We start from the raw sequence: 14,818 nt of genomic DNA on the forward strand, positions 1-14,818 counted from the left end.
GGAATGTCAAAAGGAACACCCAAGGAGTGCCCTGATGGCCAAGCTGATCTAGTTAGCATTAAAGCTGAGTGCAGAGGAGGAGTGAAACAGAAGACTGGAATGATGTCTGAGACTCAGGTATGGAACATGAGATGGCATGCAAGGAGTTTGGACAACAGCTTTGAAGCAGGGAGCACCTAGATGTCTATGGAGAGATATAAACCAGATGAGAAGTGAAAATATTCTAAAGAGCCTGAGGCAGGGGCATTTGAGCTGTATTTTATTTAAAAGTAAGCGCCCTTTGCTCCAGCATAAGCCCCACCTTTCGCTCCACCATTGGTGTTGTTTTGGTCTCCACAACCACCTAGACTCTGTGGCCCTGGAAAGACATCGTCAGCTCTACAGTTGTCGTTACTTTCTTGCCCCTGGATGCAGCTATATGGGCTTGGGCCTTCAGTATCCAGACGGCATGGGTTAGATTCATGACAGCCAGGTTCTTGGCGATAGGGAACTGGATCAGGGCCTGAGCAAGGACTAGGACAGCGCATGGGCGCCCCACAAGGCTCTGGACTGGAGCAGCGCGCAGGATATGGCATGGGCTCTGGATATGGACAAGACTGTGGGTGTGGGTGTGGTTCTGGGTTCTCACAGTGAACTGGCCGTGGGCGTGGCACTGGACGTGGTGCTGGACGAGGTGCTGGTTGAGGAGCTGAACACGGTTCTGGATACAGACATGGTTCTGAAAATCGCCGCAGTGGAGGACATGGGCGGGATTCTGGACTTGGGCATGGCTCTGGACGTGGACATAGGCGTGGTGCAGGAACTGGGCACCTCTGCCATGATGGTTCTGGAGACCAGTCACGACGCTGTGGCTCTGGACATGGACGTGGTGCAGGAACTGGGCATCGCTGCCGTGATGGTTCTGGAGAACAGTTGCGACGCTGTGGCCCACAAGACCTTGGGAATGGCTGTGGCTCTGCACGTGGCCGCAGATCTGGGCAGGAGACACCCCAAGAGGGTTGCGGGACACAGCTCTGGGATCTTCTTCTGATGGGAGGAATTTGGACAGGACACCTCTGTGGGGGAACCTGTCTGGGGCAGCATGGTGATGAAATCTCTACCCTGCACTTGGGTCCACATCTTTGAGAACAGCCTGAAGGGCGGCCCCGAGGAGGACAGTGGCTACCATAGATGGGCTCCGAGCGGCGGGGTGGGGTGCAATAGTTGTAAGAGCCTGAAGAGCGTTGGGATGGCCGGCAACTGCTATAACAGGGCTCAGAGCGTCTTGGTGGAGAGCAACTTCGGTAAGAAGGCTGCAGCTGACGAGGAGGGAGGCATCTGCTGGTGCTCTGAGATCGACGCTGCTGTGTAGTAAAGCTTCCGTATGAGCCCTGAGCCTGGCATTGGGGTGCACAGGTGCTAAATGAAGCCCCAGACTGACGCTGGGAGGAGCAGTTGCTGTAGGATGCTCGAGACTGGAATTGGGAAGCACAGCCGCCATAGGTTGCCTGTGACTGACGCTGGGGTCCACAGCTAGTGTAGGAGGGTCCAGACTGGAATTGGGGTACACAGCGACTGTAGGAAGCCTGAGACTGAGACTGTGAACCACAGTTGTTGAAAGAACCCCGTGACTGTGACTGAGAGGTACAGCTACCGTAGGAGCCCTGATACTGGGCCTGAGTGGAAAAACTTCCTTGACCCTGGCCCACTGAAGGACATTCTACATAGGTGTGGACAGGTCGAGGAGCTGGAGCAGGCACGTAGGTTGGAACCGGATATTCCACATAGCTAGTTTCTGTATAATATACTGGAGCACATTCCACATAGTAGGTCTGAACAGGTTGTGGAACTTGCACATAGGAAACCTGAGACTGGCATGGAGCCTGGCATTGAACACAGGAAACCTGAGTCTGGCAGGGAGCTTGGCACTTTACCTCAGTGGTCTTAGACTGGCATTTCACCTGAGTGGCCTTTGCTTGGCACGGTGCCTGACACTTAACCTTAGTGGTCTTAGATGGACATGGAGCCTGGCTCTTCACTTCAGTGGTACTGGACTGGCATGGAGTCTGGGAAACTTGAACTGGGCATGGTGCAGCATATCCCAAAACTTGCATCTCACCTGGGGCTTGGACCAGCACTGGGTTGTTGGCATAGGAAAACTGTGAGGGACCAAAAGAGGAACCCTTGACACAGCACTGAGGCACTGGCACACAATATGGAATCTGCTGCTGGTCACACATGGTCCTGATGCAGGTGGGTGAGCAAGACCTGAGGGTAAAGAAGCCAGGGTCAAGAGACTGAGAATTGAGAGGGAGAAGCTTGGATCTAGAGCCAGGAACCTGGCATCTTCTCTGGCTTGTCTTCACATGCCCTCCACCTTCATCCAAGAATCAATCCTTACTGATATTGACTTAGCTGGAGCCCATGCTAGTCACCATTTTCTATGAGACCTGCCTTGGGTTTTGCCAAAAAGGCTGGATTCTACACAGCTGGTTATAAAAGTAAGCATACCAAAGTCCACCACCAGAGAGCACTGATGACAAGCAGATTATCTATACTTACAAAGTCTGGTGGTGGAAACAGTCCTACAGGAAAAACAGGTGACAGCTTGCTTACAATGTATAACCCAGACTGACTCTTCCACACCCATGCAAGCCTGGATTTCCTCACACATTCCACACATGTATGTAAAAATGAGCACAGAGAAAACAAAAACAAAAACACAGGAATCATCTAGGTTCCCATTGCACCAAAGAGTCCACTGAACAGCAAAGGATTCAGGCAGATTCTGGACCTCTCAGGCCAAGAGTTTAATATTTGCTGCCTTGCATTCAATCTTTTTAAAGTGAATTCACTTAAATATAGACCATTATAGAAGGAGGCAAATCCGATTATACTTCACATACAAAACACCAGCCTTGGGATCAACATACGCCCTTGACCAGGCAGATTGCTGTTATTAGTGATCTGGGGAGGGGTGACAGTCTGCTTGCTTCAGAAAGGTTTTTCTCCTCAGACCCTCTGAGATGCAGGGTAGTTAGTGAAGCTGAGGTAACCCAGAGACTGGCAGATCCTTTATCACATTCAAGGTTTTGTGTAAGGACATTCAGGCACACTTATGGATCTATATAGCAAGGTTATAACAGCAAGACCCAAGACATTCATGCATACATGCTTACACTACTTTTAGCTAACAAGAAAATACGACAGCTCCCACTTGGCTGCTCTTCCCAGAGCCACCTACTTGTGTTCAGGCAGCCCAGTGACCAGGACAGCACAGAACTAATTTGGCAATTGAATCATGCAACACAGCACCTCTCACAATCTCCCAAAATGATAAAAATGCTTCTATTGGAAGACAGAATTTGTCACAAATTTGTTTTCCCTAGAGAGGGTGATCAATCCTCATATGTCTCTACTCACACAAAACATATAACTAATGTATCTATCTTCTCCAGGGATAAGTCCTAACAAAAGAAAATGGTACCTGGAGAAGAAACCAGGTCTGTCAAAGATGAATACACTTTACAGCCCATAAATTCTACATGTTTCATGGACAGTTTTTCTACCCAGGCTGATATACCTCTTCCCTGGGTTCTCCTTTAATCATGCCTCTTTCTTTTGAGCCTGGAAAGCCCCTGAATATCACCCCCAGCACAATCCCAGGACCAAGCTTCCAGACTTACCCTCCTCAGCAGGCACAAAGTCATTCAGGCTAAGGCATCTGAGCAGAGGGCTGTGTTTATATAAAGAGTTGTGGGTCTGGCTCAGACCATGAGACAGCTGGTTGGCATCTGCCCAAGGTAACATTCCACCATCCAATTCCCTCCCTGTGTGCTGTCTGTCTAGTCATCTACAGAGCTGGGAGTGTCTTGCCTTAGTGATGAAGCTTCCAGGCTATGAAGAAGCAGATTATTGTTTTCCTCTTCCATTTTCACCCTATCAGTTTCCCCTCCATCCCAGCAGTACCCAATGGCAAAAGTGGTGAGGAAGTGTGGAGGTATCAAGTTTCCTGGAAAATGATTCTATGCCCTACCTTCTCCTTGCCTCCAATTCTCACAAGACAGAGGTAACAATAGAAACATTCTTTAACTTAAAACAATTGAGTTTAAAGTCTAAAATCAAGTCAAATTTAGAATGATGAAAAGTTGCATCTAGTGTCTCATGTTGATGACTTATAGCTTGGGGACATTTATAACCAAACTAGATATTAATTTACTATTCTACAAAATGGATAAAATTAAATATCCTTTTGACAGTTGTCATAGAGACTACAGCAATTCTTTCATACAAAACCATCTTACCATACAAAACCAATGATGTTCAAAATATCCAACATCCTCTCAAGAGTAAGTGTGCCACAAGCAACAGATGCAGCTGGGTCAATGGGCATCTGCTCCAACCTGGTCTGAAGCTGAGGAGACAGGCAGCTGCACAGGAGGTGCTCTGTGGATGCTATAGAGCAATCTTTCAAAGCAGTGTAAGCCACTTAATGTGATGGAGTAGCCTTCGGAGACAGCACAGTTCAGAACAGAACTAACAAGTTGGCCCCGTGAGCCACATAAACACAGCTGGGTATCTTCTATGTTTGTCTGCATCTTGTTAGAAGTGGTAACTAGCATTTATAAATAGAGTCTTTAGTTTAAGTTCTGGACCTTCAGGTTTTCTTTTAAAAAATCAAATCTGTTGTCTAGGATATGATTTTTCATCTTGCCTTTCATCAGCCTGAAAACAGCTAGCTACCTTCCATAAACAGAGCATACAATTTCTTAGGCTACAAAGTTTCCTCATTCTTCATTCTAAATACACCATTCAATCTAAAGTACAATGGTCCTTATATTATTTTCTTGTGTTCTGTTTATGGCTAAAAAGCAAGCATTGGGTTGGAGAGGTGTTCAGTGGTTAATAGCACTTGCTTGCAATCTTGAGGACCAGCGTTCAGATCCCTGCAGTCACCTAAAAATTTCACAGGCATTCCTTGCAGAAGACAGCAACTCCAGCTTTTGGGGGAACCAAGCCAGGAGGATCATTGGGCAGACACACAAGCTTCCAGCCTAGCCCAGCTATTTAGCCCCAGGTTTAGGAGGAGACTCTGCCTTAGAAGAACATGTGATGAGAAGTAGGAGAACACACTTGGCATCCTCTTCTGGCCTCCACATATAGATACAAGCATAAGCACCCACATACATACATCCACTAACACTCACACAGACACTGCTGTGGACATAAATAAATAGACCTTTTACAAAGAAAATTAAGTGTTAATAGTTGTTCTTCAAACATTTCATGTCCTCTCTCTAGCCTTTGCAGTCATTCAGATTCTCAAAATGCTTGTAAGCAAATATTGTAAATGTGGACATATTTTGAGCTCTAGTCCTTACTGATGATATGTAATCTTCTTAAATCTTAGTTTTCATAAGCCTAAATCCATTGCCAATAAACTCAGACAAAAAGTAAAGGAGGCAGAAGAATTGGTAAGTTTGTTGTATGAATTAAACAAGAAAATTAACATAAAATACTTTTACTACAGTCATTTCTCTCTCTGCACTTCATATTTTTCCTGAAATTATGGGAATGTTAACACCTTAGCAGACTCTCCTTGAGACAAAAATTAGATATTAAATATAGAAGCTCTTTATGACCCACAGTGTACATGCCAAACATGTCTTTGAAGTCTCTTCCAAGATGAAGTCTGCCCAGGTCAATATGACTTCACAGACTTAGTTCTTGTTCCCATCACTCCTTCCATGGAGTACCCAGACTTCAGTAGGACTATAGACTTTCAGAATGTCATAGCAACCAAAATACTCAAGTTTCCAAGTCCTACCCTGCCTTTTCTATAGATGATAATCCCAAAGCCCAGGCAGAGATTGGTCTGGGTTCCATATGCTAATGACTGCCTTGGAGAGAAGAAATCCTAGGTAGACCCCAGTACAGGGCCAGTGATTTTTCTGCTATAAGTTAATTGTTCTAATCATATACTTTAACCAAGGTTCCCTTAACTTGGATACTCATATGAATAGTGTGGAATATAGCAACCAAGAAAAATTGACAAATGATACTAATCACCATCACCGGGATATGAACCGCTGAATACTAATGTCTCTTCCATTCAACTTTTGTGGAATCTGTATTTTTGAAGGGAAATATAGCTATAGTGTGCCTGTTTGTCTATATTCTGACATAAGATTAATCTGTTAGTAGATTCATGATAGATGATTAGAAGGCTGGGTATAAAACTGGGCTTGGTTCACCTATCTCAGATCACCAGAAAATGATCTGATAAAAAAGAGGACCACTGCAAGGTTTGCTGCTTCTTGTAACTTACAGGGAGATGAAGAGGGAAGATGGTGTTGAGGAAAGCTAGAATGTAAAATTAGTCATGTGGTTTTCAACAACACATTTTCAGACATTTGAACAAAAAGCAAAATGTTTTACTCCTGGCATTCTTCCCCATACTATGTATAGGGTCTCAGAAATTAAATGTTGTGATTTGTTAGGGCCCAGGAATGGTTCACTCTGTAACATGCTTGCTACACAGGCAATAAGACAAGAGTTCTGATTCCCATCATTCTCATGTCAAAAGCTATTGTTTGAGTCTATCATCCCAGCAGTAGGGAAGCAAAGACAGGAGATCCCTGAAGTTTGTAGGACAATAAAATCAGCCTAGCTTAAGTGGGGAGCTCCAAGGTTAGTGAGAAATCCTGCCTTTAAAAAAAATGTAGGTATAGAGTGATTTAGGAAGACACTCATTGTTGAACTCTTGCACATGCACATTCACACAAACAAATAAACACAAATACAACAACATATGCAAAGTTATCAGTGGTTAAGAACTAGAATTAATGCTGCAATTGTCTGAAGGCAATGATAAATATGCCATATTAAATATTTTTTTCAGCAAGGTTTAGAGTTCTTCCAACTGGCAGCATCTTCCAACTAGGTAGTTCCAGGATAGGGGAAATTGTTCAGTGGGTACAGTGTTTGCCACATAGATATGATGATATAACTTCAGACTAGCTCGCACATAAAAAGTCAGGTGTGCTACTGCATTCCTGTAATCCCAGTGCTGAAGGGAAGATACAGGAGGACCCTGAGGACCCATTGGCCAGCCAGCTAAGCTGACTATGAATTCAAGGGTCAATAAGAAACCCTCTATCAAGAGGAGAGACAATAGAAGAATATATCACAAGAACAACTTCTGACCACACAGGTGCCTGCTGATACATGGACACATGCATATAACACACACACAGATACACACACAGAGTCAGAATTTTGTGCTCCTATGTGGCACAATGGTCTCACTATTTTCTCTACATCTAGGCTTTATCTGAAAGTAGTTATAAGAATGATTTTCCTAAAAGTAATAGGATAAAAGCTTTTTATGTTATTGAATTTATTTTCCATTGTCTCCTCTAAAGACACCCAAATTCCTTAGCAGGAAATATGAACCCCCTTCATAAGCTGGCCCTGTCTTAACTTTCTAAGCTCATGTTCCTCTCAGCATCGCTAACTCCCACTTCTCTACCATGCCACACAACTACAAATGAACTCAAGTAGAGCAGTTTTCACCCTTTTTACATGTGTTGGTGCTCTATACTGACAGGCCTTTTGAGGTATCTTTTCTTCTTCCTGGGATGTCTTCTCATCTCTTTACATATGAACTATTGCTCATTGCTTTAGACAACTGCAATGATAGTCTTTGGTAATGATTCTGACTCCAGAGCCATGATGGCCATGACTCACCTGGCACTCTGGCGGCACTTGAAGCAGGTCTATAATTGAGGTTGTCATGTGTTCTGATCATTTATGTTCCTGTCTTCCACACCAACTGCAGTTTTCACAAGGAAACAGGTTGTGGCATTTAAAGCTTTATATTCAAAAAAGACATATTTCCCCTCATAGGTTAAACCATTTCATTCTCATGTATTCAGGTGAATGAATGTACATGTAAGTCTAATATTAGTTTATGTCTTGTATTAGTTTATGTTTCATTACATGTTGAAATGCTGTATGTGAACACATGATATTTTAAGGCCATACTGAAAGCAACAATAGTTCCTAAGATGTAAAAAAAAAACAAAACAAAACAAAAAACAACAACAACAACAATAGTTCCTAAGATTAAAAAAAAGAAAAAAAAAGCAAAGGCTACTTCTAGGAAGAAGCCATTATTTGGCTTTACAAAAACACCTTTCTCTGGTACAGATCATTATTTTTATAACTGGGAGAATAGAAGCTCAAAACCAAAGCAGTATTATTGAGGTCTTGGCCTTGGGAATGTCAGAACAAGGGCTCAATGCCACATTATCCAGTAAGAAGCCTCCAAAATCACATCTGTTACTTGAGCAGAGAGATACATAGAGATATTCTCTATTTCATTATAGACCCTTTCAGGATTTGCAACCCTTTGAGACTCCGGGTTGTCAATCCTTGAAAGGATTTAGTGACAACTTAGTGATCCTGAGAGCCAGGTAGACTTGCTTCATGTTGCAAGGATATGTGTTTTAAACATATTTTATGTGTTGTTCATACACATATATAAATATTTTGATCAAATTTCCTCCATTTCCTCCTTTTTGATTGTTCCCCTACAACCCCAGGACTTTTTCTTTCCAATTCCATGTTCTGTCTCTTTAAAAGATGATGATGATGATGATGATGATGATGATGATGATAACTGAATACCTTTAGTGTTACCTGTATATCATGGGTGTGGAGCCATTTACCAGAATAAGGTAAACCCCTCACAACCTATATTCCTGAAGAAAACTGACTTTCCTATCTCAGCAGCTGTCAAATGCTAATAACACCTTAGATGGGGTGTTACTTCATGATCCTCTCCAAATCCAAATCCATGTTGGAGTTTGGGCTAATATTGTGCACACAGCTCCAACTGTTCTGAGTTCATATATGGAACTAACTGTGCTTCTGTGTTCAGTAAATACTGTTTTTCCTGCAACCAGTTACTCCCTCTGGCTCTTAAAGTCTTTCTGGCCCCTCTTTCAAGAAGATTCCTGAGCCTTGGTATGAAGGGATATGATATACATGTCCATTTAGAACTGAGTACTTGACTGCCTCTTGTTCTATGCACATTTAACAGTTGTGGGTCTTCCCCTTTAATGTGATATCATTGCATGGTCTTCTGTTTCAGCTTCCTGCCCATCACTGTAATAGCAAGGGACAGTGGCCCTCTGCATTGAAACAGAGATTATATTTGTCACCTTCATTATCTTTCAATATTTTTACATGAATTCTAGAGTATCCAGGGACTAGGATGAGGTTGCAAAGAAGAGGTCATACTTAACAGTGTGGAAGAACTTCTCGGTTGTTTCATGCTCAGCAGGAAAAGAAGCAGAGAATGACATGTGAAGGGTGGGCTACAGACAGGGGATGACATCTGACACTGATAATCAGAGACCATATAAAAATGATGACATGGGTGTGAAAACTAGAAGTAGAACTATGCTTCCAACACCTTTTCTATTTTGCACATTTAATGATGTTGCCTCAGCTGAGTGGGGTTATATGTATGTTTTATTGGCAGAATAAACACTAATTGAAAAATTGACTGCATTGGCATAACCATTTCACAAAAGCAGTAATACTCTGAACCTAATACAGGGCTGAGTCAACTACATTTTAGTATAAAATTTATATTACATATTTATTATATATAATAATGGAGTGCATAAAGACAATTTCATAGAAGTAGATCATGTATTTTGACTATATGTAATCCTGAACTACCTTTTGAATCAAATGACTTTTAAATCATAGTAAATTGTCAGTCATCACAATTGGTGTATGTCCTAGCTCGATCTCTGTTATTGTAATAAACATCATGATCAAAAGCAACTTGGGGTTGGACATGGGTTTTTGTTTTTGTTTTTGCTTTGTTTTTTTTGGGGGGGGGTTGGCTTATACTTCCAGGTCATAATACATCATTAAGGAAAGTCAGGGCAGGAACTCAAACAGAAACCGAAGAAGAAACCATAGAAAAATCAGGCATGCTGCCTTTCTTGCTAACTCATGCTTAAATAGTTTTCTTATATAGCCTAAGACAACCTATCGAGGGATGGTACCAACCACAGTGGACCCTCCAAAAGCAGTCAGTAGTCAAAACAATCCCTCATAAACATGACAACAGGCCAATCTGATAGAGACAATTCTTGAGTTAAGCTTCCTACTTCTCGGGTGACTCCAGGTTATTTCAAGTTGACATATAATCTAAATAGCATCACTAGCCATGTTTGTTCAGATCCTTGGTTTCAATGAATTATACCAAATAGCAACCCTAGGATAGTGAGTGCAATTTAAATATGAGCAATAAATCTGAACAAACATTTCTTCAAAGGAACTATATAAATGGTCAAGAAGTTTATGGAAAGATACTCAGCTTAATTAGTCTTTAAGGAAATGTAAACTAAAGTCATAATGACATATTTCACAGTCAGAAAATAACAGGTACTGGGAGGATACAGAAAAATTGGAAACTTCAGTAAAGTCCAGTGGGACATACATGGTGTACTCACTGAGAAAATAACTCAGCCATTCTCCAAATAGTTAAATGAGTTACTGTACGAACCACCATGCTCATTTCCAGTAAAATAGCTGCCGCCATCTTGGATAGACCACAGCTAAAACAACTGTGGATTTCATTTTAGCAATGTTGTTGTTTACCTGATAAAAGACTCATGACCAGAAAAAGATAAAGATTTACAGTAAAGACAGATTCAGATTAAGAAAAACTTCTAAAGGTTTACAATATGTTTTAAAATATACCTAGGCTTGGGAGATAAAAAGAATAAAATGGTTTTAAAAAGACAGAGAGGAGCTGGGTGTGGTGCCACAAGCCTTTAATCCCAGCACTCAGGAGACAGAGGCAAGCAGATCTCTGTGATTTCAAAGTAAACCTGGTATGTAGAGTGAATTCCAGGACAGATAAAAGTTACACAGAGAAACCCTGTCTCAAAATATGTAAAAAGAAAAAAAAGTGGAAGAAATAGAGTAATAAAAAAGCCATGTAAAGATGGAAAGCACAGAGAAACTTTGGATATTATACACTGTTCTGTTGTCTTTAAATTTTTTGACTGCTGAGGAAATAACAACAACTGTTAAAAAAATGCTGCTGAATTAATTAAATTTATATATTTTAAAAATATTATGACTTCAAAATTTAAGTCTAAGGACAAGTTACTGGGGAAAAGGATTTCTAATATTGTTTCCACAGTAAATGAAAAGCTGTGGATTCCTTCCAGACTAATGTGGTTTAATCAAGCCAGACCTCCTGAAACAGTGTCCCAGGTGATCGAACATTCAAAACAGGACAAGCCAGCCTTGCAGACTACAGCCAGGATTTCTTTGTCTTCTTAGGATCCCCATGATAGTACCCCATACCAGCAGGAAGCAGTTTGGAAAGAATGACGCCCAAATTCTCAAATATTGTTTATAAATGTTTGTTTTCATTTAAATGGGGTTGGTTATAAATGGTTAATGACCACAACCAATCTCTTTAAAGGTAAAAAAGGGATTATAGTATAGATATGAATACTTTGTTTTGGAATGGATTTTCATTTATTGATACAAATTTAAGTTCAATTTTGTGATATGTATATTTCTCTTCTTATTTAGGTATTGTGTTTATATAGCTCATTTAGAAATGTAATATATAAATTAGTACAAATTATAGATAGTTACCTCTGATAGTCAAAACTTAGAGTTAAGTTAGATAAATTTTCAAGATGTATTTGAGATGAATAGGCATTCTTCAAACCTTTCAAAGACCTACAGAATATGGCATTTAAAATGGTTTAGGGTTTTTCTTGACAATGAGGCACAATTGCTCCTGGCATCACCATCTGGATCAGAAAGGAATATGGACATCGAAGAAACTCTTTATAGAGTTTGCTTTCAATATGGCAAGACTAGCCATTTGGACAAGATACTGCTCTTGTCTGGACTGTTTGACTTTATGCTATATAAACTGGACATTCAGGACCACAGGAAAGTGACTGCTGATACAAGATGGACATTGCTACAGAGTTCCTGCTTCATGGAAGAGTCTGCCAGACAGTCTGTAGGACATGAGAAAAGTGATTGACAAACTGCCAATACAGATGGAAAGTTTAAAGTTTCCTGCTTTGCTAAGGAGTCTGACAGACACACTATGGCCTATAGTCTGAAGATGGAACATTACAGAAGAATTTCTGGTGACTGACCAGACAGTGAGTTGTCTCTGTCATTTCTGTGGTCTTTGAGGGAGGTGAAGACAAATAGTTACGTTACAGTTTTCCTTAGTTAGGATTAAAGATAAGTGATGATGGAACATTTTCTTCAAATCTTGCTAAATGTTAATGGACTAAATATTGTTAACTGTGATTCTTGATAAGTTTTGTGTTATATATTTTGCTTTGTTAAGGTTAAAACCCTTCTTTTTATTTAGACAGAAAATAGGAGATGACGGGAGATGTCATTCTGTAACTACGTTTCTCATACTTGTTAATGAATAAAGCACTGTTGGCCAATAGGAAAGCAAGATAGGCAGGACTAAGAGACAAGGAGGATTCAAGGAAGTAGTAACGAGGAGTCAGCACGGAGAGACTGGAGACAGCAGAATGCCGGCCCCTCTCTCCGGTAAGATGAGACCACGTGGAAATACTTAGATTAATAGAAATGGGTTAATATTTAAGACAGAGCTAGCCAATAAGAATTCATATAAAGTCCCTCACAGAAGGGGGAAGGGACAAGTCCCCCAGAGCACATAGGAAATGGGGAGGCAGTCAATGGAGAGAGAAGTAGGAGAAAGAGAAGGGGAAGAGAGGAAAGCACATGTGACTAGGGAGATTGAGACAGGGTAGAAATAGAAGACGAGAGAGAGAGAGAGAGAGAGAGAGAGAGAGAGAGAGAGAGAGAGAGAGAGAGAGAGAGAGAGAACTGAATCTAAAGACTGGTCTAGAGATCTACAAGACTGCAGCCAACTAACAGTTTGAGCAACTGTGGAAAGGCTACCAGAAATACCCTTCCCAGATAGTGAGATCAACAACTAACTTATCCATTGAGCCCTCATCTAGTACCTGTTGGAAACAGAAGCAAATACCCATACCTAAACACTGAGTCTAACTAGAATCCAGATGCAGAGGGAGAAGACAAGACCAGGTTGCAGAAACTCATAGAGACAGCTGACCTGAACAAGGAGGAGCTAATGGGCCCCCAGCTGATAGCTGGGAATCCAGCATGGGACTGACTCAGGCCTCCTGAATATGGGTCTCAGCCAGAAGGACTGAGCAGTCTAAAGGACCTCTAACAGTGGAAACAGGATGTATTTCTGGTGCACAAAAGGACCTAGCAGACACATCCCCCATGGAGGGATACTCCCTTAACTTAGAGACAGGAGAGAAGTCCTAGTCCCTACTTCAAATGACTTGACAGATTTACATGACCTCACCTGGATGGCATTGCCCTACATGTGGAATTGGGGTGGGGGATGGGAGGGGAGGGTGGTCAGAGTGCATGTGAGGGGGAATAGAGGGGAAGAGGGAGGAAGGGAGAGGGAACTGGGATCAACATGTAAAATTAAAAAAAAAATAATAAATGAGACAGAAAACAAAATAAAGCAAAATTAAAAAAAAAGAAACTAGTAACTGGCCAACAGAATCATATCTAATACAGAGTCCCTGTGTGTAATTTGGGGCTGGCACAGCGGAGAGAGAAGACCAGCAGGAAAAACCTACTCCTAACACACATGTACACCCACAGACCTGTGTATGAAGGTGTCACAGCAAATGTGCTATATACGTACATATACTCATATACCAGCAGATTGATAATAGATAATCATACGTATGTGTCCTAGAGAAACCTAAACCACATTCTTGAAACATATAGCACGGATTTTTTTTAAATTTTATATAACAAAGTCCAATTAAATGAAAACAAACATTTATACAAAATATTTGGGAATTTGGGCGTCCTTCTTTCCAAACTACTTCCTGCTGGTAAGGGGCGCTGTCATGGGGGATTCGAAGAAGATTCAGATATCCTGGCTGTAGTCTGTAGGGCTGTTTTGTCCAGCTGTTTTGAATGTAGGATCAGCTTGTACACTGTTTCAGGCAGTCTGGCGTGATCAAACCACATTATGTCTGGAAGGAATCCACAGCTTTTCATTTTCTGTGGAAACAAAAATAGAAATCCTTTTCCCCAGTAACTTGTCCTTCAACTTATATTTTGGAGTCAAAGCATTTATTTTTAATTTATTATTTTACATGTCGATCCCAGTTCCCTCTCCCTCCCTCCCTCCCTCCCTCCTTCCCCCCCAGCCCTCCCTCCCTCCTTCCCTCCCTTTTACCCTCTCTGCCCTCTCACATGCACTCTAAACACCCTCCCCTCCCATTCCCCCACCACAATTCCATATGTAGGGGAATGGCATCCAGTTGGGGTCATGTAGATCTGACAGGTCCTGTGAAGTAGGGACTAGGGCTTCTCTCCTGTCTCTAGATTAAGGCAGTTATCCCTCCATGGGGGATATGTTTGCAAAGTCCTTTTGTGCACCAGGGATGCATCCTGGCTCCACTGTCTGAGGTCTCTTAGACTGCTCAGTCCTTCTGGCTGAGACCCATATTCAGGGGGGCCCGAGTCAGTCGCATGCTGGCTTCCCAGCTATCAGTCTAGTGGCCCTTAGCTCCTCCTTGTTCAGGTAAGCTGTCTCTATGTAGCACGAATTTTTTGAGACCCACCCTTCCAGTCACACAACCATCTTCCACCTCCCTATGAGTCAGCTTCTCTTGTGGTCTAGTGAATCTCCCCCAAGCATCTGGCATGTTCACTGGAAGTCAAT

General features: G+C 41.9%; 1 protein-coding gene across 1 annotated transcript; it reads right to left on the bottom strand.

Annotated features, from left to right (window-relative positions):
- Positions 1–242: 242 nt before the first annotated feature.
- On the bottom strand, positions 243–3,731 carry Kprp (keratinocyte proline rich protein). Its single transcript, XM_051199489.1, has 2 exons — positions 3,666–3,731; positions 243–2,247 (listed from the first exon to the last, which is right to left on the bottom strand). Exon 2 carries the CDS (start codon positions 2,217–2,219, stop codon positions 264–266), a length of 1,956 nt encoding a protein of 651 aa, XP_051055446.1. The 5' UTR covers positions 2,220–2,247; positions 3,666–3,731; the 3' UTR covers positions 243–263.
- Positions 3,732–14,818: the final 11,087 nt, after the last annotated feature.

Source organism: Phodopus roborovskii, unplaced genomic scaffold (assembly GCF_943737965.1).
Source record: "Phodopus roborovskii unplaced genomic scaffold, PHOROB, whole genome shotgun sequence".
NCBI lineage: Eukaryota > Metazoa > Chordata > Mammalia > Rodentia > Cricetidae > Phodopus > Phodopus roborovskii.

Excerpts from the sequence above, each read along its gene's own strand:
- Kprp (XM_051199489.1), bottom strand. The coding sequence starts at position 2,219 with ATGTGTGACCAGCAGCAGATTCCATATTGTGTGCCAGTGCCTCAGTGC.